The sequence below is a fragment of the Gorilla gorilla genome, chromosome 2 (assembly GCF_029281585.2).
Source record: "Gorilla gorilla gorilla isolate KB3781 chromosome 2, NHGRI_mGorGor1-v2.1_pri, whole genome shotgun sequence".
Lineage (NCBI taxonomy): Eukaryota > Metazoa > Chordata > Mammalia > Primates > Hominidae > Gorilla > Gorilla gorilla.
The window spans coordinates 46990951-47018856 of NC_086017.1; the positions used below are offsets into that span (position 1 = coordinate 46990951).

Sequence of the window (27906 nt, forward strand, 5' to 3'; positions counted from 1 at the left end):
TTGGTAACAGAAATACGCAACACTTTTTCATTTAGCGTGGAAGAAATCTTGAGGTCTAATTCTCAATAAAAATATTCTTAGTATTTTTTTAGGTGTTTGACCAATTTAATTTTGTATGGCTAAGACACCATGGATATGCATGTATTTTACAAGGTTTTAAAACTGTAAAGGAGGCTGGGCGAGGTGGCTCACGCCTGTAATCCCAGCACTTTGAGAGGCCAAGGCAGGAGGATGGCTTGAGCCCAGGAATTTGAGACCAACCTGGGCAACACAGTAAGATCCTGTCTGTACAAGAAAAATAAAAAAGAAAAAAAAAACTGTAAATGATATCTTCTGCGGAATATTCAAAAACTGTACTACACATTTAAACATAAGCAGAGATTGAAAATTCACCATTCCTATGCACTGCAGGTTAAGCACATGCTTGAAAGACAAACACTGTTAGTAAAGCTATGTGCAGTTGGTTAACAGAACTTGCAAAGCCACCATTGCCAACACTTCTGCATACAGAGCATGCTTGGGCTGCAGAATGGGCCCTGATACCTTTAGTTCTTTAAGCCCCTGCATGTATCTCCCTTCTACATCCTGTATCTGGTCCTTAAGGTCATAGATATCCTGCAGGACATAGGAATGAACCATTGCATAAAACCATGCACAAACGTATCTTAAATCGCAAAGGATTCAGATGAAATGTGACTCACTTTTGTATATTCCAGACTAAAAGCAGAGAAATCAAAGTACAAAAACATAACTCCCACTCCCAACCACTGAAAAGGGCAAATAGGTAAGGGGATAGTGGGACTGGGGGAAGGTCTAGAGTAATCAATCTAATGTTAAATATTTTCTTGGCATTAAATTCTGTTAATAACAGTGTAGCAAATGGGGACAGGGCTATATATGGAGGAAAAAGCTATATAAATTATAATATTTAAAATCATACAACTTTTAATATTTTATAAATCACTTAAAATTTTTTTAGCACAATGCTTCACCTAGAACTAGTAAAATATACAGTAAATTAATAAGAGGTGGCAAATTGTAATGATTCATGCAAAAGTTTTTAAAAAATATAATAAATGAATATGAACAAAGTTTTCTTTCAATGACTTGGTTACTGGCCACAATTAACTTGAGAGAAAGGGAGTAAAGGGACGGAAGTTAAACATTTTGAACAGAATGTCAAATGAGATATTCTATCCTGAGGATACCATTTAAATGATGAGAAAAGCACTTGCTCCAAATGTTACTATAATCCTTATAAGAAAAGTGAAACAGGTCAAATTTTAAATGGAAAATACAGTTTCCCTGTGTCTGACCTTGTTATATAAGGTCTATTCTGAATGCTCGATTTATGTCTGAAATAACTGCACAGGGCCCTAAATACAATTCTGCAATTACAAGCAGGATCAATTATTAAAGGCTGATTATACACATTTTTGGTATTGTATTTTCCCTGCCTCCTTCATTGCCTCTCCAGTAGGTTTGACTGTCTTTTACTTATCGATTCATTCAATACACATTTATGAAGGACCTATTTAGGAGGCAGATGGTAGGATACAAAAATAACACTTCCTTCAAGAAGGTCATTCTCTCAAGGAAGAAAAAACAAGCAACAAGTAGTATGACAAAAGAAAGCTAAGTCTAAGGCTGGAAGGCCTTGTCCTCTCATATCCTTTCGTCCCATTAGAATGCAGTAGCTAAAGGCAAGAATTTATCTTATTCAACTTTCCACTCTGGCACTTATGTCTGGTACATAGTAAGAGCTGGTAAGAGCTCAATTAATACTGTCACCTTCAAACCAATGGCCATGCTGGCCTAGGTGCTCTCCTTCTCTGCCGCTGTTGCAAGCCTCTCTATCCTCCCCTAACCCCCCAACCCATTTTCACAAGTAAGACTCCTTTTCCAACTCTACCGACAATTTATTTTTTTTTTTTGAGATGGATTCTCACACTGTTGCCCAGGCTGGAGTGCAGAGGCACGATCTCGGCTCACTGCAAACTCTGCCTCCCGGGTTCAAGCAATTCTCCTGCCTCAGCCTCCCAAGTAGCTGTGATTACAGGTGGCTACCACCACGTCCAGCTAATTTTTTGTATTTTTAGTAGAGATGGGGTTTCACTATGTTGGCCAGGCTGGTCTCAAACTCCTGACCTCGTGATCCACCTGCCTTGGCCTCCCAAAGTCCTGGGATTACATGGGTGACAAATTTTTTTTTAAGGCTAGTCAAGTGAAGCAATGAAGGTGGAGAAGGAACAAATAAATCTGTAACCGCTTGTGATCAATTACTTGTAAACATTACTGCACTCAAACTAGCCCCTACCTACAATCTTAGTCACCACCTGTCCTCTACCTCCCCTCCAGTGAAGAGGGGACCTCCAGTCTAGGCAAGCTCATCCATCTGAGTCCTGGACTCTCCTCTCACCCACTCAGGTATTTTGATCTGTCAGTTACCCCTCTCTCCCTCCTCAACCTTCCTCCTCTCTCTACTGGTTCAACCCAACCAAAGAAAATAATAATCACTCTCACCTTTAAAAGAAAGCTAAAAACCTTTTCTTAAATTTCTCTCTCCCTACCAATTGCCCAACCAATTCCCAGTCTCTCGTATTCACTCCAGAGCAAGTTTCTCATATTTTCTCCCCTTGCAGTTTTGACTTGCTCACCTCATCCTCACTGTTGAACCACAGGGTTACTGAACTTCTGGCCTGCAATGCTTCCTCTGACTGTGATCAAAGTTATTTTTTAAGAATGCAAAGCAGATAGTATTGCTCTATTTAATATCCCATAGTTGTCAGGATAAAACTGAATTCCTTTCAGGCTAGCATACAAGATGCTTTGTGATTTGGCCCCTCGCTACTTTTCCAGCCTTCTCTCTTACACGCTACTATTCTTCACTTCTCATGCCACCCTCTGGCAACTTTGCTATACAGGTAGCTTTCTGGGTTCTCTGAATGCATCTCTTTGAGAAAGCCTTCCCCCTTCAATTACTTTCCTTGGTTAATTTTTATTTTTCCTTCAAACTTTAGCTCAGAGTTTGTCTTTTCTGAAAAGCCTTTTGTTACCTCTTCTCCTAGTCCAATTTAAATGATGCTTTCTTGAATTACCTTAGCAGCCCCATTCTTGCTACTACCATTGTATAACACCACCTGGTTTTATTGGTTTGTATCAGTTTGTCTTCCCTATGAAAAAGGGAAATCCTGAAGGCCAGAACATATTTTGCCTCTTAAATCTCCAAGGCCAAGTGCTCAATAAATCTTGAATGAACAAATGTATGCAATTTCTCTCACTACCCCCTGCCTCACAAACAGCAGGTTCAGCAAATAAAATATATATTTTTTAAAGTTCTCTTTTTCCAAGTAAAGGGGTTAATAAGGATGGAGACTTAATGAGTCAAATAAGCTTTTCATTATCTCAGGTATTTCTGTTACCCAAATATTATTACACTTCTATTACTATGAAAAACTGAGAGATAACTATATTCAAGCAGCTGAATACCATCAAGGCTCAAAAGACTAATAATTCCCACAATCTAGTTCTTTGTACACCCACATATTTTCCATTTAAAACATGGCCAGTTGTTTCTGAGAGAATTACTTTTACATACATTACAAAGTGGTTTTTTTTGGCATTTGTAAATTAGCAGAAATTCCAACACCATCAAATTTACAGGAAAGAGGACAGAAAAAAGAACTATCTAATCTCCTTCCTTTCAAGCTCTGAAACACTTGAGTCACACTTTTGTACTGTACTTATTTTTTTAAAAAGAAATCATATTCCTTCTTTCTACTAAGTCACATTAAAGGTTAAAAGTTCCAGTATATTACCAAGTCAAAAAACTGCTTTTAAAAAGAAAACCAAAAACTTCAGTTTACCCGCAATTCACTTAATGAAGTGTCTGGATCTATTAAGCTGCTGGTGTCCCCACTTCCTCGTCTGGATGAGTTTCCACTTAGAGGAGTTGTTGCTGAGGCAGAATTTCGAGATGAAGGCTAGAAAGAGAAATATGACCCTTCTAAGTCTCATTTCTTTAAAAATATGTTTGCTGTGGAAACTAAAAACAGGGCAGGGTGGTTGGGGGAAGATGTGGGTTTCAGATGAAGAAGTTACCATGTGTAATCAATGGTCAATTTAGATTGGCTTTGCAGGTATCCAGGTATACAGAGAAGGGCCCAAGCATACTAAGCAAAATTTCAAGACACAAATACCTTATCAAAATCTATAATTCATAATAACCAAAAAGAAAATAGTTTTTATGAGGGTTATTTTCTAAGTTTATCTTTGCTATCCTGTAAACAATACTGAAGTGAGCACATCAGATTAACTTAAAGCAGTTTTAGAATTTTATAACTGATATGCTAATCAGCATTTCCCCTTTTTAATTTCTGAACTGCTTATCAATCTCTTCTTTCTCTAATACTCTGTTGAGTTGATAAAGGTGAAGATACTATTTGCAGCAGAGAGCAGCAACACTGGATATCACTATGAATGTAGACTGTTCTTCCCAAAATTCATTTAAACGTGAGATTATGCTACTGATTAATAAACTGCATGAATCTGTGCTGTCCAATATACTTGAGATTAGCCACATGCAGCTACTGAGCACTTGAAATGTGGTTAGTCCAAATTGAGAGTTGCATATAGGATACATACCAGATTTTGAAGGCTTAGTGTAGAAAAAGGAATGAAATATATCTCATTAATAATTTTATATTTATTATTTTTATTATTTTTTTTTGAGGTGGAGTCTCGCTGTTGCCCAGGCTGGAGTGCAGTGGCACGATCTTGGCTCACTGCAACCTCTACCTCCTGGGTTCAGGCAATTCTCCTGCCTCAGCCTCCCAGACTGAGGAGTAGCTGGGACAACAGGCACGCAAAACCATGACTGGCTAATTTTTTTTTGCATTTTTAGCAGAGACAGGGTTTTACCGTGTTGGTCAGGCTGGTCTCGAACTCCTGACCTCAAGTGATCCGCCCGCCTTGGCCTCCCAAAGTGTTGGGATTACAGGCATGAGCTACCTAGTCTGGCCTAGTAATTTTATATTGGTTATATGTTGAAATAGTTTGGATATTTGGATTAAATAAAATATATCACCTAAATTAATTTTACCTGCTTTTTACTTTTTAAATGTGGCTACCAGAAAACTTAAACTTACATATAAGTTCGCATTTGTGGCTCGCATTACATTTCTACTGGACAGAGTTAATTTATCTTTCTTGGGTATAGCATAAAATTAATCTTGATAAATCATCTCCCTGACTTTCTAATAATACTTTCAGAAGAAACAGATTTTAACACAAAGCAAATTCTAGAAAGGACTTATTTTACTTCAAGAAACAATTTATATATATATATAAAAGGAAAAAATATCTCAGAGTTTGTCACCACCATTCCTAAAGAAACTTCATTTTCAGTGTTTACTGGCTTCTCCTCAGGATCAATTTCTAGAGGAATGAAAATCAAAAGAGCAGCCAAAAGCTAAAGAGGTGACATTCAAGGAAATAAAATGCAGTGCCTCTTCTCTTCCCAGGGCCTCACATGATTTAACTTCGAAGGAATTTTGGAGGGTCAAGGACAGGAAATAGATGAAGGGAGGAAGAGCAGCTACATCAGACCAATTGTTGTAAAATAAATAATGACCAAGTTACAGATAGCAAGTTTAATTGACCTTGAGAATTTCCCTTAGGAATTTATATACTCACTCTTGTATAATTTTCAGCATACTGTTTGTCAGATTTTTCATCCAACTAGAAAAGAACAAAGATAAAAATCAGTAAAGATGCTTAGCGAGTTGACTTTTTTTAGGAGGAAAAAAGTGATCTTGAGTTTTCCAAGTTCAATGATGTTTGAAGCCTAAAAATAAACATATTAAAAATGAAACAAAAATTCCAGTTTAACATAAGATAAAATGTCAGCAACTTTAATTTTTATCCTAAGGAAGACACTGAGTAAGCAATCTATGTTTACTCAAAAGTTTAGAACTTTTGGGTAAATTTTCTGTTTAAGGTATTTAAAATACATTAAAGAAGGCTACATATAAAGTTTTAGCACTGCAAATGTTAATACAAAAAAAGCTTGTACATATCAAAAAGAAAAGTCTGATAAAACCAAAAGCAAAAAACCTTTATTTCTAAACATTATTAGGACACAGGACACATAGATAAAGACTAGTACACTCAGCCAAAAAAGTTCAGATTAGATTCAAGCATGTTAAATATGTCACCAAAATATTTTCCCCCACATCAAGGATTTTTTGTTTTTTCAGTAATACATGCACATGACCAAAAAAAAAAAAAAAAATCAAACAGCACGAAAGAGTATGAGTAGGGCTCTCTCCCTACCATGCCATACCCTGACCACCAGTCTCTAATAGCAACCAACCACAAAGTCTTTAAAAAATTCTAGTAAGTGTCCCATATATGCTCTACATCTTCTTTTTCCCCTTACCAAGTCTCAGAGATTTGAGAAATTACTTCATCTTTCTTCACAGCATTTATCACTCCCTGACACTACGGTATTTATCCATTTATTTACTGTCTGCTCTCTTTCTATAATGTAAGCTCTATATCAGTATGTTCTTTTTTGTACTCCTAGTATCAAGAATAGTGTCTGGCATAGAGAAGGGCTCAAAATTTGTTGGATGAATGAATAAATCATACCCCATCTATACTAATAGACTTCCCTCATTTATTTTAAACAGCTTCATAGTAGCCTGTTATCTCAACTTGCCACAATTAAATTAACCTATCTTCTGTAGATAGGCCTTAAGGTTGTTTCAGACAGTATTTCAAGAAGGGAGGTACCTTAAAAGTCTAGTCCAAACCCTGAGTTTTATAGCTAAGGAAAAAGAAATTCAGAGGTGACAGATTTTGCTGAAGGTTGCAGAGCTGAATCCAACCCTTAGTTTTGTAAATTTTCAATTCAGTGTTCATATTGTTTACCTGAATATATATGCTATTCCAATTATCACCAGGAGAAAAAAGGCACATAGGGATGTAACTAAATGAAAATAACTCCAACTCCTACACAAACCTTCTAGGCCCAATCTAGAGAAGAGATCTGAAAACCTTCTCAGTTAATTATTAAAACATGAAACCTCATTTCTGGCTCTACTCAGAACACTTCACCCTAACTTCCACATATCTGAAAGTTTTTAGTGTTCTTTTTATTACCCACACTTATGTTTATAAATATTCTTTATTATGATGATAGTATTACATCAGTAATATAAACACTATTTTTAGACATTTAACTCTTTGTTACTTCTTGCTGTAAAAACTCTGAAAAAGAAACTAATTTTAGTTCATTTTAATTTTTAAAACAACATATAAATGTTTCACAGCAGGTAATGACAGCGATTGAAATGTTTTTTTTTTTTACTATACTTTAAGTTCTAGGGTACATGTGTACAACGTGCAGGTTTGTTACATATGTATACATGTACCACGCTGCTTTTTTTAACTTTTTAATTTTTTTTTTTTTTTTTTTGAGACAGGGTCTCACTCTGTCACCCAGGCTGGAGTGCAATGGTGCAATCTTGGCTCACTGCAACCTCTGCCTCCCAGGTTCAAGCTAGTCTCCTTGCCTCAGCCTCCTAAGTAACTGGGATTACAGGCACCCGCCATCACGCCCGGCTAATTTTTTTTTTGTATTTTTAGAAGAGATGGGGGTTTCACCATGTTGGCCAGGCTGGTCTCGAACTCCTGACCTCAAGTGATCCGCCCACCTCAGCCTCCCAAAGTGCTGGGATTACAGGCATGAGCCACCATGCCTGGCCTGAAATTTGTTTTTAAATACTATATTGCCAATTATTGCCATAAAAAGGAATAATCCTTTTACACATCTATACTGCATTGCCCAATATTTAATGTATTATTCTTCAAGATGAAAGAAATATTATATTTGAATAAACTGCCTTATCTTCCTGAGTATTTTCCAACTCTTTTCTGCTAATGTGTTAAACAGAAAAGCACACAGCATTCAAAATTAAAAGTCTTCTAAGCTTATTTGAAATCCTTCCTCACACCCACTTCTCACAAAAATGACCTCCAAAATCATCCAGTTTTTAACAGACTGTCCATGGAATAATCTTATATTTCAGAGGCTGCATCACTGAACTAATCCATCACAATGTTGACTCTATTGCTTTCACCATCTTCTGAGAGATCCCAATTGTCGCAACCCAAACTGATCATTCACCAAACCTTGGAGACTGTCAAGCCAGCAAAAATTACCCAAAGCAACCATGCCATAGTTCTCTTATTTTGGCTATACTAACTTGGCAAGTTCTCACTTCTTAGACTTGTACTATATTGTGTGCTATCTTCCATTTAGACAAAAACCTAGCTGAAACTTGGTATTCTAAAAGCCCAATAGGATCCAACAGCCAAGAGTTCTACATGGCTGCAATGCAATAACAAGCTAATGTTCATAATGATGATCCAGAGTCTGCCAGATCCAGAAAAAAGCTTTTTAAACAGAATAAAATTTAATCATATTTAATATATTAAGGTGTAAAACTGTAGTTTAATAAAGTATTTACAGTGTAGTTTCTTCAATGCAGTCATTGGGTCTTGATCTTTTGTTAATTTCTAATTTATATATATACTAACTTGATAATGCTACTCAAAAATTGTTTGAAAAAATATCTGATTTCCACAACCACAGAAGGGAAGACATCAATCAATTTTAACAATTTCCTAAAGCAAAACTGGCTAAGGATTCCATTTAGAAATGGGTTTAATTATTAACAATCAGCAAAATTTCAGTTTTGCTTAAAAAACATTTACATTTGTTTGCTTTATTGTAGCCTGACTTACAAAACAGAAATAAAGCCAATGTAGAAGAAAATAAGAGGCTAGAACCCCCAAAAATATTATATAGGCTTGCAGAATCATGACCTGGCACCCTTTCTCAGCACCTCCTAGCTCAGAAGTTATAAACTATTAGCCTACAAACATATTTAGTACACAACGAGGTAACCAGAAAATGTCTTTTAAAATTCTGAATTCATTGCCAGCATTTAAAAATCATAATATTTCATGTTGAAATATTTCCAGGTCACCGTTTTTTGAAAGTGGGAGGGGAGGGAGGTCTATCAACATCAAGTCCCCTTTGTATTCCTCTACAAGATGAGTTGGACTACAGCATACCCTTACAAAGAAATACTACTAGAGAAAGTTATTTGCTCCAGAGGGAGGCCCAGAAAATACTGTAGGCTTTGCCAGGAGGCAAAATTAAGGATAAGGTACTGATATGTAACCATTTAAAAATATACAAATCACCTGTAATCCCAGCGCTTTGAGAGACTGAGGCAGGAAGATCACTTGAGCCCAAGAGTTTGAGGCTGCAGTGAGCTATGATGGCTCCACTGCACTCCAGCCTGCGAGACAGAGCGAGACCCTGTCTCTTTAAAAAATATATATGTATGTATGTGTATATATATACACATACATACATACATGTATACATACAAACATGTATATATACATATACATATATATATGTATACACATGTGTGTTTCTGTGTGTGTATACACAAATACATATAAGTAAACCAGTGGCTTGCAGACTATAAAACAACAGGGGTTAGCCAGATTTGTAAATCCCTGTTCTAGAGAACTTTTTCCTTATGTTAAAGAGTTACAGTTAACTAGTAGGGGCAGGGGGAGATTTTTTAAACTGTCAGCACTTTCACTTACATGTAAGTACTAAAGTAAATCATCACAAAATAAATATAAGGAAGACATAACTATTAATTCAGATATTATAAATTAAGAGGCTGACAGAATTCAGTTTTTAAGAGAACAGATGTAAACAGTAAGTTTCATTGTCCATACTTATGGGGGAAAAAAGGAGATTACTAGGCAATTTAATATAAAGGGCAATATTTCAGGGGAATGACTTGGAAACCAGTCTTCTAACTTTGTATGCAGAGAGAGTTATTGATTAGACCCACACCAAGATGATACTGTTGCATAGCCAGATCTGAGAACCAATGATCTGGAATGCTTAAGAACCACACATAAAATTATCTTCTAGAATTAAAACAGTTCAGAAATAGCTATTTAAATACGATCAGTGAAATGCTAATTATAAATAATTATTTCTTCATTTAAAACTACTGTCTAACGTTTCTATTAAGAAATGTTGGCTGGGCGTGGTGGCTCACGTATGTAATCTCAGCACTTTGGGAGGCTGAGGTGGGTGGACCATGAGGTCAGGAGTTCAAGACCAGCCTGGCCAAGATGGTGAAACCCTGTCTCTACTAAAACTAAAAAAAATTAGCCAGGTGTGGTGGCAGGCGCCTGTAATCCCAGCTACTCGGGAGGCTGAGGCAGGAGAATCACTTGAACTCGGAGGGCAGGGGTTGCAGTAAGCCAAGATCGTGCCACTGCGTGCCAGCCTAGGTGACAGAGTGAGACTCCGTCTCAAAAAAAAAAAAAAAAGAAAGAAATGTTGGCCAGAAGTGATGGCTCACGCCTGTAATCCCAACACTTTGGGAGGCTGAGGCAGGTGGATTGATTGAGGTCAGGAATTCGAGACCAGCCTGGGCAAGACAGCAAAACCCTAGCTCTACAAAAAATATAAAAATTAGCTGGGCGTGATGACACACGCTTGTAGTCCCAGCTACTTGGGAGGTTGAGGTGGGAGGATCACTTGAGCCCAGAAGGTTGAAGCTGCAGTGAGCCGTGATCGCACTGCTGCACTCCGGCCTGGGCGATAGGTCTCAACCCTGTCACCAAGGAAAAAAAAAAAAAAAAGAAGAAGAAGAAGAAGAAAGAAAGAAAAATGCCACCTCTCACCCCCTCCAAAGTGCTTGACAATCAGTACAATCAGTATAGCCTTGGTCCATGGGCAAAACAACACTAATGCCAGCAAGAGAGGAGAAGCGTCAGAGAGATAATCAGGCTGTTATTTGGAGATGAGCAGGTAGATCCTAAGTTGTTGGCTGCAGTTCATTCATTAAGACAAATGCCCCAAGGACAATCCTTTCCTAAATTCAGTTCCTGATGAATGTGGGAGCAATGGATAGGCACACTTCTTCAGAACAATGCCATAATCCAAATATTTAAAATATATTCAGATTGTTCCTGGTTAGTACAAATTAGTGACACTTTACTAAGTGCTATATTTCATTATTCAACTTTCTAAGTCTACCTATCACTTGATAGATTCACTAAAATCAAAAAGGAAAATAATTTTTTTAACCAATAAGGAATATCTGAATAAGGGCTAGGTATTAGACGATACTAAGGAATTACTTATTTCATTAGTGATGATAATGATATAAGAGATCTGAAAAAATGTTCAGTTACAGACACATATTGAACTATTTATTGGGAAATGACATGACATGGGATTTGCTTTAGAATAACTCAGGGAAAAAAAGGAGGGAAGGGGGAAGAAATCGATGAAACAAAATTGGCAAAATATTGATAATTGTTGCAGATGCTGATGGGTTCTATGTAGAGATTTTTCCACAGAGGGGGAAAAAGTTTTTTTTAAAAAAAGGACATATTAATAAATACATTCCAAAACAGAGCAAATGTGTTTGATTTTAACATGTTCAAACAATTCTTTTTTTTTTTTTTTTGAGATGGAGTCTCACTCTGTTGCCCAGGATACAGTGTAGTGGTGTGGTCTCGGCTCACTGCAACCTCCACCTCCTAGGTTCAAGCGATATTCCTGCCTCAGCCTCCAGAGTAGCTGGGATTACAGGTGTGCGTCCCCACACCCAGCTAATTTTTTTTGTATTTTTAATAGAGACAGAGTTTCACCACGTTGGCCAGGCTGGTCTCAAACTCCTGACCTCAGGTGATCTGCCTGTTCTGGTATCTCAAAGTGCTGGGATTACAAGTGTGAGCCACCATGCCCGGCCCAAACAAATATTTCTTAAGACAATAAATCAAATTCCCACTTTTATTATAAAATAGCTAACATATTAGCTGTTAGTCACAAGCCTGGGACAACATAACCAACCACCCCATGCAATACACTCACGCTGGACAAATCTGGGATACTGATGTCATCCACCTCAGAGACAACACTTCCCCTACGATTGGAGCGACTGAAATAATCAGCGGCAGATACCTTTCGGTCAGAAAAAAAACGAGATGCTTTAAAGGTTAAGAAAAAAGAAAGAAAAAAATAAGAACATTGGCCAATTAGGGAAAAGTTTTTAAAAATTTTGATGGGTGATAAAGTACCAAGAAATAAAATGAGGAAACTGCTGCAATTAACCTACTCAAAAAAATAAAAAAGAAAAAGGGTTCCTAAATGAAATCACAGCTCTACAATCAGCTTTTTTACTCATCTTAACTAGAGTCCTATGCTACAGAGAACATTTACTTCCTGAGGACCAGCAAATCTCTCATGTTTAAGATATTTATCACCCTGAACAGAGGCATTTCTAGGTCAGTATATACCTCTACTATAATTCTCAAAATTTATAATTCATTATAGCTATCAACTCTGTTAAGAATATATATGCTGAATGCAGAATTATTTGCAGGGTGTTTACTTGCACCTTTTCTCAGTTTACACAGTTCCCCTTTTTTTATATTCCCAAAGACCAGGAAATGTAAGACAAAATAATGAAGGAAATAAACTATACCAGCCTCTTTTTAGTTCCCCAAACACACCAGTTCTCCCTCACCTTAGGCCTTGGCACTGGTCTAGAACGCTCCCCTCCCAGCTCTTCAAGCAACTGGCTCCTCACATTTCAGGTCTCAGCTCAAAGGTCAGTTTCTCAGAGAAGCATCTCTAATCACCCCATCCAAAGGGTAACCCACACACATAGACCCCTCCAGGTTCCCTATCACATTATCTGTTCTCGTCACAGTCCCTGACATTTCTTTCTTTTTGTTTCTTTACTAGCTTATTTTCCATCTCTTTCACGAGGATATAAATTCCATAAAGTCAGAAATCTAGTCTGACTGGCTTAAAATAGTATTCCTAGCACTTAACACAGGGCTTTGAATACAACAGGTACTCCACAAACATTTATTTAATTTTAAAATAAGTGATTTTTTTTTTTTACCTCATTCATCATCTATTCCTTACTTCAGCTGACTGTTTGCCTTGCTTTAAAATACTTCTCAAGGAAGGGAATTCAGAAGCCCATCCACAGAGATAAAACAGGCTTACAAGTATGAAGTTTTGCTAAGGACTGATAAAATCAAGCAATGGTATTTTTATTCACAATAATAATAATAATGATTGCATTTATAGATACTAATATTTATTGGCACCTATTTGAGAATTTTGATAGGCATTTTCTATATAGTATTCCATTTAATCCATATATTAAACCTACCTACAAAGACAGTATTAACATCCCCAATGTACAAATAAAGACACTGCCATTTACACACTAACAGGTAGTAGAAATGGATACAAGCCCAAGCATCATTATTTAAAGTCCCTGCCCTTTCCACTCCACTGCATTCCAAGGTGTTTTTAGGTGTTGTGGCATATTATTTCTCCTTCAGTTGTGAGCGTGAGCATTAGTTGCTTTGCTAAGGAACTAAAACGGCTTTAATTAAATAAATGAATGTATGGTAACAAATCTCTCCAACATTTAATGTTCCCCTTCTCTATGAAAACTCGGGTTTATAATCTTTCACATAACTCATGTTAAACGGCCTATTTTTCTTAAAGGAATTACAGCCTCTTATGCTCTTTATTCTAGCTCTAAGCTGACATACCATCCTGAACAATGTATTTTCCAAATCAATTTCTTAAATATAACAAAAATGTCATCAGTTTTCTGTAAAATTTCAAGCTTCATTAAAGAATAACCTGAAATTATATCATTTGTATTCTAACATAGCTATTTGTTGCCTCTACAATTATTATCCAATTGAATGTCTAAGACTAGAATTTTTAAATTTTGTCATTAGCAATTCTTAAGTTCACAAGTCTTTTTTTTTTTTTTCTTTTGAGAGGCACAGTCTCACTTTGCTATCCACGCTGGAGTGCAGTGATGCAATCATAGCTCACTGCAGTCTCAAACTCCTGGGCTCAAGCAATCCTCCCACTTCAGTCTCCCAAGTAGCTGGGATTATAGGCATGAGCCACCCTGACTGGATTACAGGTCTTAACAGGTGGATAAACATTGGTTAAATCTAAATACAACAATATAAAAAGCAATTAATGGTAACATGATTTATAATCCATAGTTATGAGTTTTATACAATATGGAAACGTTAATTTTGCTGAAGAAATTTGTCTTTGGTGAACTGCACACACATGTATGTGCATAAAACAGCAACAAAGAAGAAAAAGTAAAAACTTTTCAAATAATGATTCACTCCTAAGAGATGTAAAAAGGCAAATTATTAATGAAAGCTTGCACAGCCCACAGAGAATATGTGTTCTCAACATGTTTTATAAGGCAAAATATTTATATAACTAAATTTGAGGAAAATGCTCTTTTGGTCAAATGCAAACTTCACTTTCCAACAGACTTCACGTGATTGTGCATTGTTGTCATTTAAAATTCATCTTATTTCTTTGCATGCAAATCATGCTCACCACACTCTCCGTTCGTCCACGACTGGCACGATCAGAAGACACAATGCTTGCAGTGTCATCGTTGGTAAACTATAGATATTAAATGCAGATAATGAAAAAGATGCAATTTTGCTATGGTGTTACCTCATTATAAGTACATTAAGGAAGGTTTTGAGATGCGTATGAATAACTATATAAGCAGCATAATTGGTATAATATAGTGGGCACCTTATATATTAATAAAAAAGCTGGTACAAGGCATAATAAACTGTTATTAAAAATCAGGAGACATTTCCAAAAAGCACAAATAAAGTAAAACCTTGTATTTTATTTAAGTTACATTAAAGAAAGCCAGGAGCGGTGGCTCATGCCTGTAATCCCAGCACTTTGGGAGGCCAAGGTGGGTGGATTGCTTGAGGTCAGGAGTTCAAGACGAACCTGACCAACATGGTGAAACCCCGTCTCTACCAAAAATATAAAAATTAGCCGGGTATGGTGGCGGGTGCCTGTAATACCAGCTACTCGGGAGGCTGAGGCAGGAGAATCACTGGAACCCAGGAGGCGGAGGTTGCAGTGAGCCAAGATCGTGCCATTGCACTCCAGTCTGGGTGACAGAGCAAGACGCCACCTCAAAAAATTAAAGAAGGGGAGGTGCATAAGTAAGCCAACCAAAACCAGCTAGGGATTTCATACTTTTTAAACCTCTGGGCCCTTTGGGATCCCATCAGGGGTCAACAAATATACTTAATGTTTTTGTTTGAGAGAGAAAATAAAAGAATATTTTAAAGCAAAACAATGTAAGTCAATGACAGAAATTCCTACAACAAGGACAACGAAGTGATGGTTCTTATTTTCCTTTATTCATTCCTATGCAGCTAGTGGAGATGTTGCTAACATCACCCTACATGGCTCTGTCATCTTCTTGCTTTACCAGCCAAAGACTCATCTTCGGTATGTGTAGTTTATCTCCATTCTAACATCACTAAGAAACCATTCTGGCATCACTAAAATAGTTATTCTAACCCCAACCTGCAAATGAAATAGGATCTAGCCAGCCTATAAGGACAAGATCCTACATTTGACTGAAAATATAAGCTGGGTACAGTAATACACACCTGCAGTCCCAGCTACTCAGGAGGCTGAGGCAGGAGGATTACATGAGCCCAAGAGTTCAAATCTAGCAGGGGCCACATAGAAAGCTACCCTCTCTAAATAAAAATTAAAATTAGACCAGGCACGGTGGTTCACGCCTGTAATCCCAGCACTTTGGGAGGCCGAGGTGGGTGGATCACCTGAGGTCACAAGTTTGAGGTGGGTGGACCACCTGAGGTCACAAGTTTCATGATTCACAATTTACCTTGCAGATTTACCCATGTAAGTACACAAAAATATACTTGGATAAGAATGGCCATTGTATAAGTGTCTATAGTAGCAAAAATATGACAATCTAATGTCCATCACAGGGAAATGACTTTTTTTTTTTTTTTTGAGATGGAGTTTTGCTCTTGTTGCCCAGGCTGGAGTGCAATGGCGTGATCTTGGCTCACCGCAGCCTCCACCTCCCGGGTTCAAGCAATTCTCCTGCCTCAGCCTCCCGAGTAGCTGGGATTACAGGCATGTGCCACCACGCCAGGCTAATTGTGTATTTTTAGTAGAGGTGGGGTTTCACTATGTTGGTCAGGCTAGTCTCAAACTCCCGATCTCAGGTAATGTGCCCTCAGCCTCCCAAAGTGCTGGGATTACAGGCGTGAGCCACCACGCCCGGACAGGAAATGACTTTTAAAATGTATACTTATGCATTAACGGAATATATTGCCATTAAAAAGAATGTGCTAATATGAAACTACCTCTAAGAGACATGAAGTGGAAAAACTAAGGGACACAGCTTACTTGTTTAAAATTTGTATCAAAAAAAAGAAAGAATGAAATAAATTTATAGGTGCTGATACAGAAAGCTACTTTAAATAAAGAAAATATATTGAGGAGCAGTATGTAATATGAACCATTTGCACTCAAAATAAAGAGCACTCATACATGCATAAAATATCTCTGAAAGGTTATTGAAGAACAGAGATTACATTTGGGGAAGGAAAATGGGGAATTTTACTTTGAATTTTCCTTAACTAATATTATTTTTATAAATTTTTAAAAATACTCTAGAAAGATTAGGTAATTATAATTGTCCCAGTTTTGTCTTTCGTATAACAATTTTTTTTTAATCAGCTTGTTTTATTTCTTCTCCTTTCACTGCACTGATAGAAATGCTGGCAAGCAGATGAAATGGCTCAATGTGCAGAATGTAAAGATAGAAAGGAGAAACACAGGATAGTCAACCTATACAATGAATTATCACCACTGAAAGACAAGAAGTTCTACACAAATGAAAATTAAATATAAAAACTTTAAAAATTCTAATGGCACTGGTTAGAGACTCATTTAAGAAATTACATGCTAAGTCACATTTATAGAGAAATCACCAATTATTAGGACAAATTAGTGCTTGAGTTTATGTACTAAGGGAACACCTAATCCATGCACAACAAAGTGAATCACACCATATCCTCAATATTCTAAACAGTGAGTACAGATTAACGCAACAATCAAAAATTTCTACAAAGCATGCAGAGACTAGACAGCTCACCCCTGGACTGCTTCGGGCTGAACTTATTCTTGATGAGTAATAACTGCATTCAGATGGCTATAAAGTTTCCAAGAAGAAAGGTTTTACAACAATGATCACCTCATTATTCTAATGAGAATACATTAGGGACCATTTACCTAACTTGCCCCTGGTTCTCAAGATAAAGGTAACTGTTATTCAGTGGTGTAGAACTCTACCTCATCCCCACCCTCAAGATCCACCAGCCCTTGGCTAGAGGGAGAGAAGAGGAAGGGGATGCCCTGAGAAGTGCTGCTCAGAACTTCTTCAGGAGGAACTAATGAACAAGAAAAGTGGTTTTTCTATGCATTTCCCTAATACTTGAAATCATGATTTCCAGCAGGCATTTTATCACAGCTTGGGTGAGAGTCACAACTGGCTAGCTCAATGACTTGATCACAGCTTAGAGAGTAATTCCAGGTCAGATTAAATGACTTTTTCTTTGTATATTTTTCTTTTTTATTAATTTTTGACTTTTTATTTGAAAGTAAACTGTGCCCACCCACATTTCCCTCCTCTTCACCACCTTCCCCTATTTAGACTTACAGTTCGAGAACCATAAGGGTTATATAATCCACCATTGTACAATGATGCCTAAGGAACAAAGGAAATATCACTTAGCTATTTAGCTTCAAGGTTGTTTTGAAAATGACTTAATGTTTTCACAATACTCAGTACCAAAAAAGTTTTGGAGAATGATATAAGTGTATAGCCTCCCAGAATGAAAACCCTGAAGGCAGTAATACTCATTTATATGCATAAATTGCTATCAACCTTGTACTTCATTTTTTAAAAAACACCCCTGGTTACAGTATTTTCTTTCACCATCATGTTATGAAACTGGGAGAATTAACGTGTACACATTTACTTTCTCAAAAGAGGAAACAGAGCAGGAAAGGAAACTGAGGTACAAAGAGCATTTTGCCTACTACTACAATGAAATTAAGTTATAAAACCTCAGGATCCCAGTCCACTAGAACAGGTCACAACACAACAAACAGCTTGAAAGCAACAAATTCACAGCTCACACATTACACAGAGCTACTGCTTTTACTTTTCTAGTCAGCTTGCTTTATTAGATCCTAGTATCAGAGGCCAAGATCATAACTGTCCCAAAGAAAAACAATATCCTTTCCATAAGCAGCCATCTCACAAAAGTATGTGAGTGTGTGGTAGGACTCAAGCAAATCTATCTTCTCTAGATAAAAAAAAACTGATTCTAAGCAAGGGCTACTAACAGCCCTCTGTGAAAGGAATATGGTCATTTTTAATACCCTAAAGTTGTATATTTTAAGCACAGGCAGCACATTCTGCAGTATACATGACACTAAAATCATGTGTCCTTAACTATTTTGGAGAAAAGCTGTCAAGCCATAGAGTTAGCACCATGACATTGACCCCACCAGCAGTGCACACACTGGAAGAGGAAAATACAAACCAGACTGGCACTTCTCAGCAGACCAGAATTTGCAGTAGGAGAGGCCTAAGAAAAAAGTGTATTATTAAACCCCAAAAAAAGCAACTGGTAGCTCTAAAGGCAGAACATTCCTCAGAAAGTACTAACCCTGTCACTCTTATATGTTGCCAGAGGGTCACTGTACAGGGAAGAAGACTGCTAAGAGACAAAAACAAAATAAATAAGCAAAAACAAAAACAAAGATGAATTGGTCTCACCATCATGAATGCAGAGGACTTAAGTTTATGATTTTATACTCCATAATTCATTAGCAATTCCTGAGTGCTTAAGGTAGTTAAGAAACACAAGAAATAAGAAAAACTTAAGTCATTAGAAATTGTTTTGAATATTAATTGTAAGGGATAAGAAACAGTTGGAACAGTTTTCTATAAATTATAAATATGTTTATGTCCCATTGGTCTTCGAGCATTATTGTTAGGATATGGAATGGCAAGTAAGAAAACACTGAGGGAAAGAGGGTCATGGTACCGGGAGTGTGGCAAACAGTGGCCACATCCCACTCACCCAGTTCTTATGATATTTTCAGTGATTTTATGACCAACTCCTAATTGGCTTAGACTGATTTTTGGAGAACCAGATAAATAAGCTCCAAGTTATCTCTACAAACACTCTTTTCCAAATAGATTAGAAAACCTGTTCTTCAAAACAAGCCATAGACAAAGTGCCTTAGTTGAATTAGATAAATTGTACTAGTCAATGAATCTATGCACTAAAAGAACACAGCATGTTTTTAAAGGAATTAAATCTTGCTTTTCCTGATGTCATCTGAGGACACACTTTTCAAGTTCTTTTTCACCAAACCCAATCAGAGATGAAAAATAAGAGTACTTAAGTTGCATGTGCAGGTTTTTTAAACAAAATTATTTTAAATGTACTGTGTGCCATACACTTAATGTGTCTTAAATGTATGATGTGTCAAATGCCTTTAAAAAAACAAGAGATTCTAACATTAAATAATTACATTCTTCTCATGCCACGTGTTTACATATTTATATGTAAGCTTTTTTAAAAGGGTACCCACTCTGAAGTATATGGATGCTTACAACTTATTTTGAAATGTATCAAAAACTAAGATGAATTGATGGTTAGAGGGTCAAATAGATAATTATGTGATAAAGGAAATATAATGAATTATATAATCTAAATGATAGGTATGTGATGTTCACTGTATTATTCCTTGAACTTTTTTTGTACATTTAAACATCTTTATTTAAAAATGTTTTTAATGGTACTGATTTATAAACACGATGATTGAATAGTTCCCGTTGTTTAAAGAGACTCCCACAGACTATATAAATTCAGTTACCAAAAACTAGTATATACGTAGCCATTTAGAGATTAGTTACAGCTAGTCAAAATGCAAAATGGGGAGATTAGAAATATGTTAAAAGTGAATCAAACACATAAAGCCAAAAAAGTTTAGACAAACCCGAGTGTAGTAGGCAGAGGTGGGTTTGCTATGTCTAAGACTGCTATAGTTTCTCTGGTCAAAGTAGAGGCCACTCTGCAAAAAGCAAAATTAAACACATTTTTCTTAGGCTAAATGTTAATAACCTAACAACACACAAAGGCAAAACTGAACACAAAAAGGCAAAATATGATATTGCCAAATCCCTTCTTCTCCAAAATGTTTTTAAATCATATCACATTAAGTCAAAGTGACAATTATTTCAAGCCCCTAAAACAAAGACATTACTAAATTTTTAAATTTAAAAACAAGACAATAAACCCTCAGAGAAAATGGAATGAAAACAATTTATTCTCATGCCATACTTAAGAAAGTCCTTGAACACTCCTGGACAACTGAATAATTACCAGTTTTACAATCCATCTGGCAAAGCCACAGAAGTTATTAAAGAGCTACGTATTTGGTTCCAAACATTTCCTAGTCCCATTACTTGTCAAAATAAACTGACAAATTAAATTACCAAAATGAAAGAGAGAGTACAATAAATATGGTTTGATCTAAAACACTTACAGCAGGTTCATTTATACAATGTACAAAATAAACAATAGTACACATTATAGCTAATTGAGGGAGAGAAAACCATCTATAAAATCCCCTTCCCAACTTCTCTAGCCATCTTTTTTACTCAAGGTTAAGCAAATTTAGGCAATCTCTGACTTAAAGACTCCATCAGTGTTGACAGTGGAGTTGAGGACATCCCTACTCCCACCCCATCCCTACCACCCCTGCCTTCCCACACCACTCCTCGCTCCCCACTCACACCCTCAACTAGGCACTAAGGCTCACCTCTCCCCAGAGATCCCAAGACCCTACCTTCCAGGGCCTCTTGTTAATTTCCTCCCCATTACATTCTCCCTTCTCTCCTCCCTTTTACCAACCAAAGCCTTCCAACCCTCTCCCCATTCAACCCATGGGAACCCTGAATTAGCAAGGAGTTGGGACTGCACTTCCTTTGCCAGTACTGTTGCAGCCTAACAGGAAATGGGTGTTCCCAATGTACCAAGTGGGCATTCTGGAGACATTATTTTCCTCACAGAAATTTGTTTAGCGGCCGGGCACTATGGCTCATGCCTGTAATCCCAGAACTTCGGGAGGCTGAGGCGGGCAGATCACCTGGGAAAACCCCATCTCTACAAAAATACAAAAATTAGCCAGGAAGAGTGGCACATGCCTGTAATCCCAGCTACTTGGGAGGCTGAGGCAGGAGAATCGCTTGAACCTGGGAGGTGGAAGTTGCAGTGAGCCGAGATCGCGCCGTGCACTCCAGCCTGGGAGACAGAGCGAGACTCCATCTCAAAAAAAAAAAAAAAGAAAAGAAAAAAAGAAAAAGAAAAAAGAAGTGTTGTTTCACAAAGTGACTAGAATAAAGAGTATATTAATTCTGCAGTTTAATTACATTATAGGTTAAAGAGTTTTTAGCAAGCTAGTATGGAAACTTTGCCATTACATATTTATTGAAGAAACTAGAAAATGCATTCCAAGTTCCCAAAACACAAACTTTTAGAATGAAACCTATTTGTGAGTTTAGTTACGGCCCATAATACCACAACTAAATCAATTCAAATTCCTAAAATAAGGATGAAAATCTTACTAAACCTATTCTTGAGGTATATTCCAAAGGACAATTAATAAGTGAAAATACTTGTTAATGAGCTTCTTGTGATATAGTACTAACTCTGGCTGCTGGGGTTTGCATATGTTAATACTAAAACTTGCAAATGAAAACAAAATTATTTTTAAATTTCTGATAAATCATGTTTCAGCAGATTATCAAGTTTCAATAATGTCCTAGTAGCACACCAAAGCAATCATAATCCTTAAGTTCCTAACAGTACTTCGTGAATTGTGATATGAGAGACAACAGAACTAACCAGTAGGTCTTTATGAGAATCAGAAGACCTCTTCTTCATTCCATGAGAGTGACTGTAAGAATGATTCTGGAAGTAAATATTTCAAGTTAACTTCAATGATTGCATAGCGAAGTTATGAAAATAATAAAATTCATCTTCAAATTATATACACAAAGGTCTATATGAGATACACAATAGTTTACATGCAATTTATTTCCCAAAGGTTAGTAAACAATTCACTGCACTTTACTAGCTAGTCTACCTGGCCTCTCTACACATCTGCATTCCTCCCTCACCTCCCTCTGTGCCAAGCATCTGTGTATCTGGCCAGCTAAAGAAAACTTGATTAGAACTAAGAGCCAGGCAGGATATTTGTGGAGACCTTCACACCACACTTGAGTCCCTCTGACTTCTTTTTTTTCTTTTTCAATAGAAACAGGGTCTCACTCTGTCACCCAGACTGGGGTATAGTGGTACAATCATGGCTCACTGCAGCCTAGAACTCCTGGACTCCTGCCACAGTCTCCTGAGTAGGTAGGACCACAGGCATGTACCACTACACCCAGCTAATTTGGGGTTGGGGGAACAGGTAGAGACAATGTCTTGCTATGTTGTCCAGGATGGTCTTGAACTCTTGGCCTCAAGTGATCCTCCTGCCTCAGCCTCCCAAAATGCTGGGATTACAGGCATGAGACACCACTCCTGGCTAAGGGTATAGGTAACAAGATAATTCATTTCCTTCTATAGTCTTCCTTACCTAAAGGTCAAAAAGCAATCTTTTGGAACAATTAAAACAGGACTGAGAGAACAAAGAACATGACATTAAACTGTCCCAGACAGTACTCTTAACCCAAATTAGTGAATCCACAGTATGTAATGCTCAGGAGGAAAACAACCAACATGGTATGGATTGCCCAGCATACCATAAATGGTCACCTTATAAAAGGGTCCCTTGAAGACAGGATTGTCTCAATACCTAACTTTTCCTAGGAGTACACAGCCAAGTACATATGGGGAAATTAAGGCCAGCAATACTACTAAATACGTAAATTGGTAGATAAGAAATCTAATCTAGGTACGTACTACTTGCCTGAAATAAGAGAGTGTGGCTAGAAGTGCCCTACCTATCAAGAGCCAAAGGCAACAGACTGCTCTAGGTAAACCATCTCACATATATATAGCTGTATCCCCAATCAATGATTAAAAACTCATTTTTCTTTTTTTTTTTTGAATATGCATCTTTTTATACATTACTCTGAATATTTTAAGAGATGTCCGTAATTTAGAAACTCAGGCAACCTATTGACAAAATATTAACCCAAGAAAAACAAGCTATAACTTAAATTCCTTGGTTAATGACATACCATAAAAAACTAACCAAATCAAACCAAAATGTTTGGACATAACTGATGTCTTAGGTGTCCTCTAACACTACTGGATGTTTTCTATCTAGCAACTTCACACCTGCTAGCTTTGTGACATATGACATAAAACACAGTTTGGGCTTGTGCTCAACATGAAGACATGTTTCTAACAGTGTTAGAATGACAATGAGTATATGTTAGGTGGGTGGCTCATCATTTTAAGAAAAGATATATTACTACCAGCTGGGCATGATGGCTCACACATGTAATCCCATCACTTTGGGAGGCCAAGGTGGGAGGATCACTTGAGACCAAAAGTTCGAGACCAGCCTGGACAGCATAGCAAAACCCCATCTCTACAAAAAAAATAAAACAATTAGCTGGGCATGGTGGCACATGTTTATAGTACTCGCTACTCAGAAGGCTGAGGTGGGAGGATCCCTTGAATCCAGGAGTTCAAGGTTGCAGTCAGTAAGCTATGATTGCACCACTGCACTCCAGCCTGGTTGACAGAGAGGGACCCCATCTTTAAAATTAAAAAAAAAAAAAGATATTACTACCAATCCTAGTCCTCAATAGATAAGAATAACTTGTGTCTAATTCTGAAATCCTAAAGAAAAAAATTACTATTCATGCCACAACCATGAAACATTAGCTTTTTGCTTTGTTAGTCACACATTTTCCCCAAAAGTTCATAACAAAGCCATGAAAGTTAGTCATATTCTATAATTAGCATCAACAGATGTTTATAAAGTAAAATTCCACATATAACACAAAGTCATGCGCTACATACTAATGATGAAAGTCTTGATGATCTATCCTTGAACATATCATACTGGGTTTCAGCAAAACATGAAAGCTGGTTTGTTTCCAAATTCAGAAATATAAAGAAGAGAAGAGGTAATATTTGAGGTTATTTAAAAAATCCAGCACTATTTTAAAATAAAAAATTATTAAACATGAAAGCTAATCCAGTTGAATTAAAAAATATTCTTCCTCCTACTTGTTCCTAGTATAAAGTATTGCTAAACTGTATGTATATTCAAAACTGTATGTTTTTCTTTTAAACAACAAAATTCATAATCAGTAATAGTGATATGATTCAATCTCAGTACACTATAGCACAAAACATCCTAAGGGAGCCTTTAAATACAAGAATTAAGCATTCTAAAGTCAAAAATGCTTTTTAAGAAAATTATTATCACTTTTAACATCATTTCCTATTGTTTGAAAAATGGCAAAAGCAAAGGATGAACAGGCAATGAGGCAAGCTGACATAACAAGCATGGTCAAGCTTACAAAAGAACAATTGCAGCACCAAGATGGGGAACATTCCCTTGGATCTGCTTGTGAACAAACACCTAAAAACGTCCTTCCTCAAGAAAATGCCGATTTCTCATTTTGAGAAATTGGTCAACGTGTGAACTGCACAGTATACATACAGGTGTGACACTGAATATAAATCAAAGAAAAATATACAAAACTCGTAAGACCAGAACACCCACATTTCATGTAGGATCCTTTTTAAAAGTAAGATAATATGTGTAATACCGCATTTCAAATCCAGGGAAGAAAAACTAAATAGTAACTACATAGATTTATGGTTTTCACACATCGTTTCTTAAGCATTCTAGCTTATATTTTTAAGCTGTCTACCCAGAAAGTCATATACAAAACAAATAAAAGCAATGAACAAGTTCCTCAGGTAGTTTAAATACTAATTGTTTGATAAAAATATCTTTCTTTTCCAACTCTTATATTCATTTAAAATTTTAAGGAATACTATTCAAAAACCCAATCTAAAGTAACATTTTCATAAGGATAGGTTGCAATTCATCAGTAGTTCATAAAATCAACTTAGTAGGGTCAACCAGCTTTTTTTTTTTTTTTTTTTGAGACGGAGTCTGGCTCTGTCGCCCAGGCTGGAGTGCAGTGGCGCAATCTCAGCTCACTACAAGCTCCGCCTCCCGGGTTCACGCCATTCTCCTGCCTCAGCCTCCCGAGTAGCTGGGACTACAGGCGCCCGCCACCACGCCCGGCTAATTTTTTTTTGTATTTTTAGTAGAGACGGGGTTTCACCATGTTAGCCAGGATGGTCTTGATCTCCTGACCTCGTGATCTGCCCGCCTCGGCCTCCCAAAGTGCTGGGATTACAGGCGTGAGCCACCGCGCCCGGCCAACCAGCTTTTTTTGAGACAGGGTTTCACTCTTTTGCCCAGGTTGGAGTACAATAGCTTGATCATAGTTCACTGCAACATCGAACTCCTGGGTTCAAGTGATCCTCCCACTTCAGGCTCCCAAGTACCTGGAACTACAGAACTACAGGCACATGCCACCATACTTACCTAATTTTTTTTTTTTTTAATTTTAGGAGAGGGGGTCTTGCTATGTTGCCCAGGTTGGTCTTGAACTCCTGGGCTCAAGCAATTCTCCTACCTCAGCCTTCCAAAGGGCTGGGATTACAGGCAGAGGCCACTGTACCCTGCCCTCAACCAGCATTTTAAAAACTAAACTAGAAGAGAAAATATTAGAGGGTGTTCTGCAAAGTAAGTGCAAATATTATTTTGTGAAACTTTTGTTTCAATAATGTATTTTCTATACTTTTACATATATACAAATCCACATGCATGAATCTTCATGTGTATACTGACTTACGGTGTAAAATGTATTTCTTGTTGTAGAGATCACAATTTTTAAACAGCTTAAAGTATATTAGAAAATCAAAGTATATAATCTAGTTCTAATAAGACATTAAAATAATAGTTCAGTCAGAATAAAGCCCTTCCATTCATGCCTAATGAAATGGTCATTTACAAAAAACATTGCAGAAACCTCAAAAAATAAATTCCATAAGTATCAGACTAAGTGGTACCATTTTACCACTGGTATAAATTCATTGAAAATGTTATTGTAATAAATACCAATTTTATTGGAGCAAAATATCTGTACCGCATGCTTTTCTTATATTATCCTGAAACTAACAGAAAACACAATAAAAATATTATTATTGCATGTGTAACAAAATCTTGTTACAAAATTTTCTAAAATGCGTAATAGTATGCATTTAAACTGTGTAGTAGTAAAATGTCACTTACCATGGAGAGACACTTCCCCAAAAATAAAGTTGCTTCTCTATAGAAATTTCTAAATTAAAAAAATGTCTAACCCTTTTGTTTAAAAAAAAAAAAAAACCTCCATGACCAAAACATATTACTCAAGTCACACATTCTAGCAGATAAGCTATTCCATCCTCCAAACAAGGTAAGTTCATGGAAAAGAGTAGCTGTCTTTCCTCTTATCATCCTCTCTGTAGCACCAGTGGCATTTTACACAGGCATAGGATTTGACAAGCCAAATTGGAATTAACCTGTTTCAATTTTCCTTTTCCAAAATACAATGTAGAATTCAGCTGGTTTAAAAAAAAATGTTGAATCTATCTGGTATGAAAATCCATAATTTGGGCATACCAATTTCTACTAGAACACTGGGCAAACAAAAAAAGTCACCCCAGTAAGTAAAAGTTGGCCTTTATATTGTTGTAAAGAAAAGAAAGATTCATCAAAGGAGGTAAAAGTGAAAATAGTAAGGGCTCATTTCCAAATTTTTGATGCTATAACCATAGAGAAAAAAGAAATTCTTTTTTAACTTTTAAAGTTAAAAAAAAATCCAAAATTTGCTATTGTAATCTTTTAAAGAAATTTTAACTGTCAAACTTGCCTGAAAGTTTTCATTAGGAAACAAACTAGAAAGAAAGTACATACAGTGAACAAAGTTCAGCAAGTGTCAATCTCTATTAGAATGTACCTATTACTGAAATATCAAGGACACTGAAAGTCAAAAGTGAATACGTAACACTAATACCACACATTTTCCTGGGCTACACACCATAGTGTCTTTCCTTTTGGGTGTACTGGCTCTACTCCAAAGTGTCCCAGTTATATCCTTTGATGGGTTCTTCAATAGAATTAAACAGTGTAATAGTAAATGATAAAACACAAAATTGTAAGTATATTTTAAAAATTAAATTCATTAAAATTATACCAAGGCTACTGGTATATAAATAGTAACTAAATACATGCAACAGTAAAAATCTCCACCAATGAGAAAAGGCAATGTATCCCTACTGCTCTGATTCAATCAAGATCACTTTTTCTTCGTTTTTATGCTGTGGCACAATCAACGCTCACTGCAGCCTCGACTTCCCGGACAGCTCCCACCTCAGCCTCCCAACTGGCTGAGACCACAGGCATGCAGCACCACACCCAGCTAATTTATTTTATTTGTATTTATTTATTTTTAGTAGATACAAGGTCTCACTACTTTGCCCAGGCTGATCTCAAACTCCTGGGTGATTCTGCTGCATCAGCCTCCCAAAGTGCTGGGATGAAAGGCGTGAGCCACTGTGCCTGGCCAAGATCACTTCATTTTCTAATTTTGGATCTCTACCTTACTGTCTTCTTGTATTTCAATGTATAAAGCAATGACCATGCAGCTACTAATGTTCTGCACTATTAATAATCCAATCATTATACAAAACTAATAGACACAGATTGTTTCAATTCTAAATTCCTAACTTTGA

The 27906-nt window shown here is 36.8% G+C and overlaps 1 protein-coding gene across 46 annotated transcripts in view; it reads right to left on the bottom strand.

Annotated features, from left to right (window-relative positions):
• LRRFIP2 (LRR binding FLII interacting protein 2) overlaps positions 1-27906 on the bottom strand; it is a 125824-nt gene that overhangs the window by 37931 nt on the left and 59987 nt on the right. For 14 of the 46 annotated variants that reach the window (XM_055381259.2, XM_004033827.5, XM_031009648.3 and 11 more), the window contains 3 exons: positions 5695-5739; positions 3867-3983; positions 544-615 (listed from right to left, as the gene is read on the bottom strand). In XM_055381259.2, the coding sequence (XP_055237234.1) occupies positions 544-615; positions 3867-3983; positions 5695-5739 (234 nt within the window). Of the gene's footprint in view, positions 1-543; positions 616-3866; positions 3984-5694; positions 5740-11995; positions 12086-14530; positions 14600-17150; positions 17208-17714; positions 17763-18732; positions 18784-20074; positions 20150-21984; positions 22051-24120; positions 24163-27906 lie in introns of all 46 variants that reach the window. The other 32 variants (XM_055381236.2, XM_055381244.2, XM_055381241.2 and 29 more) reach the window with 8 other exon arrangements.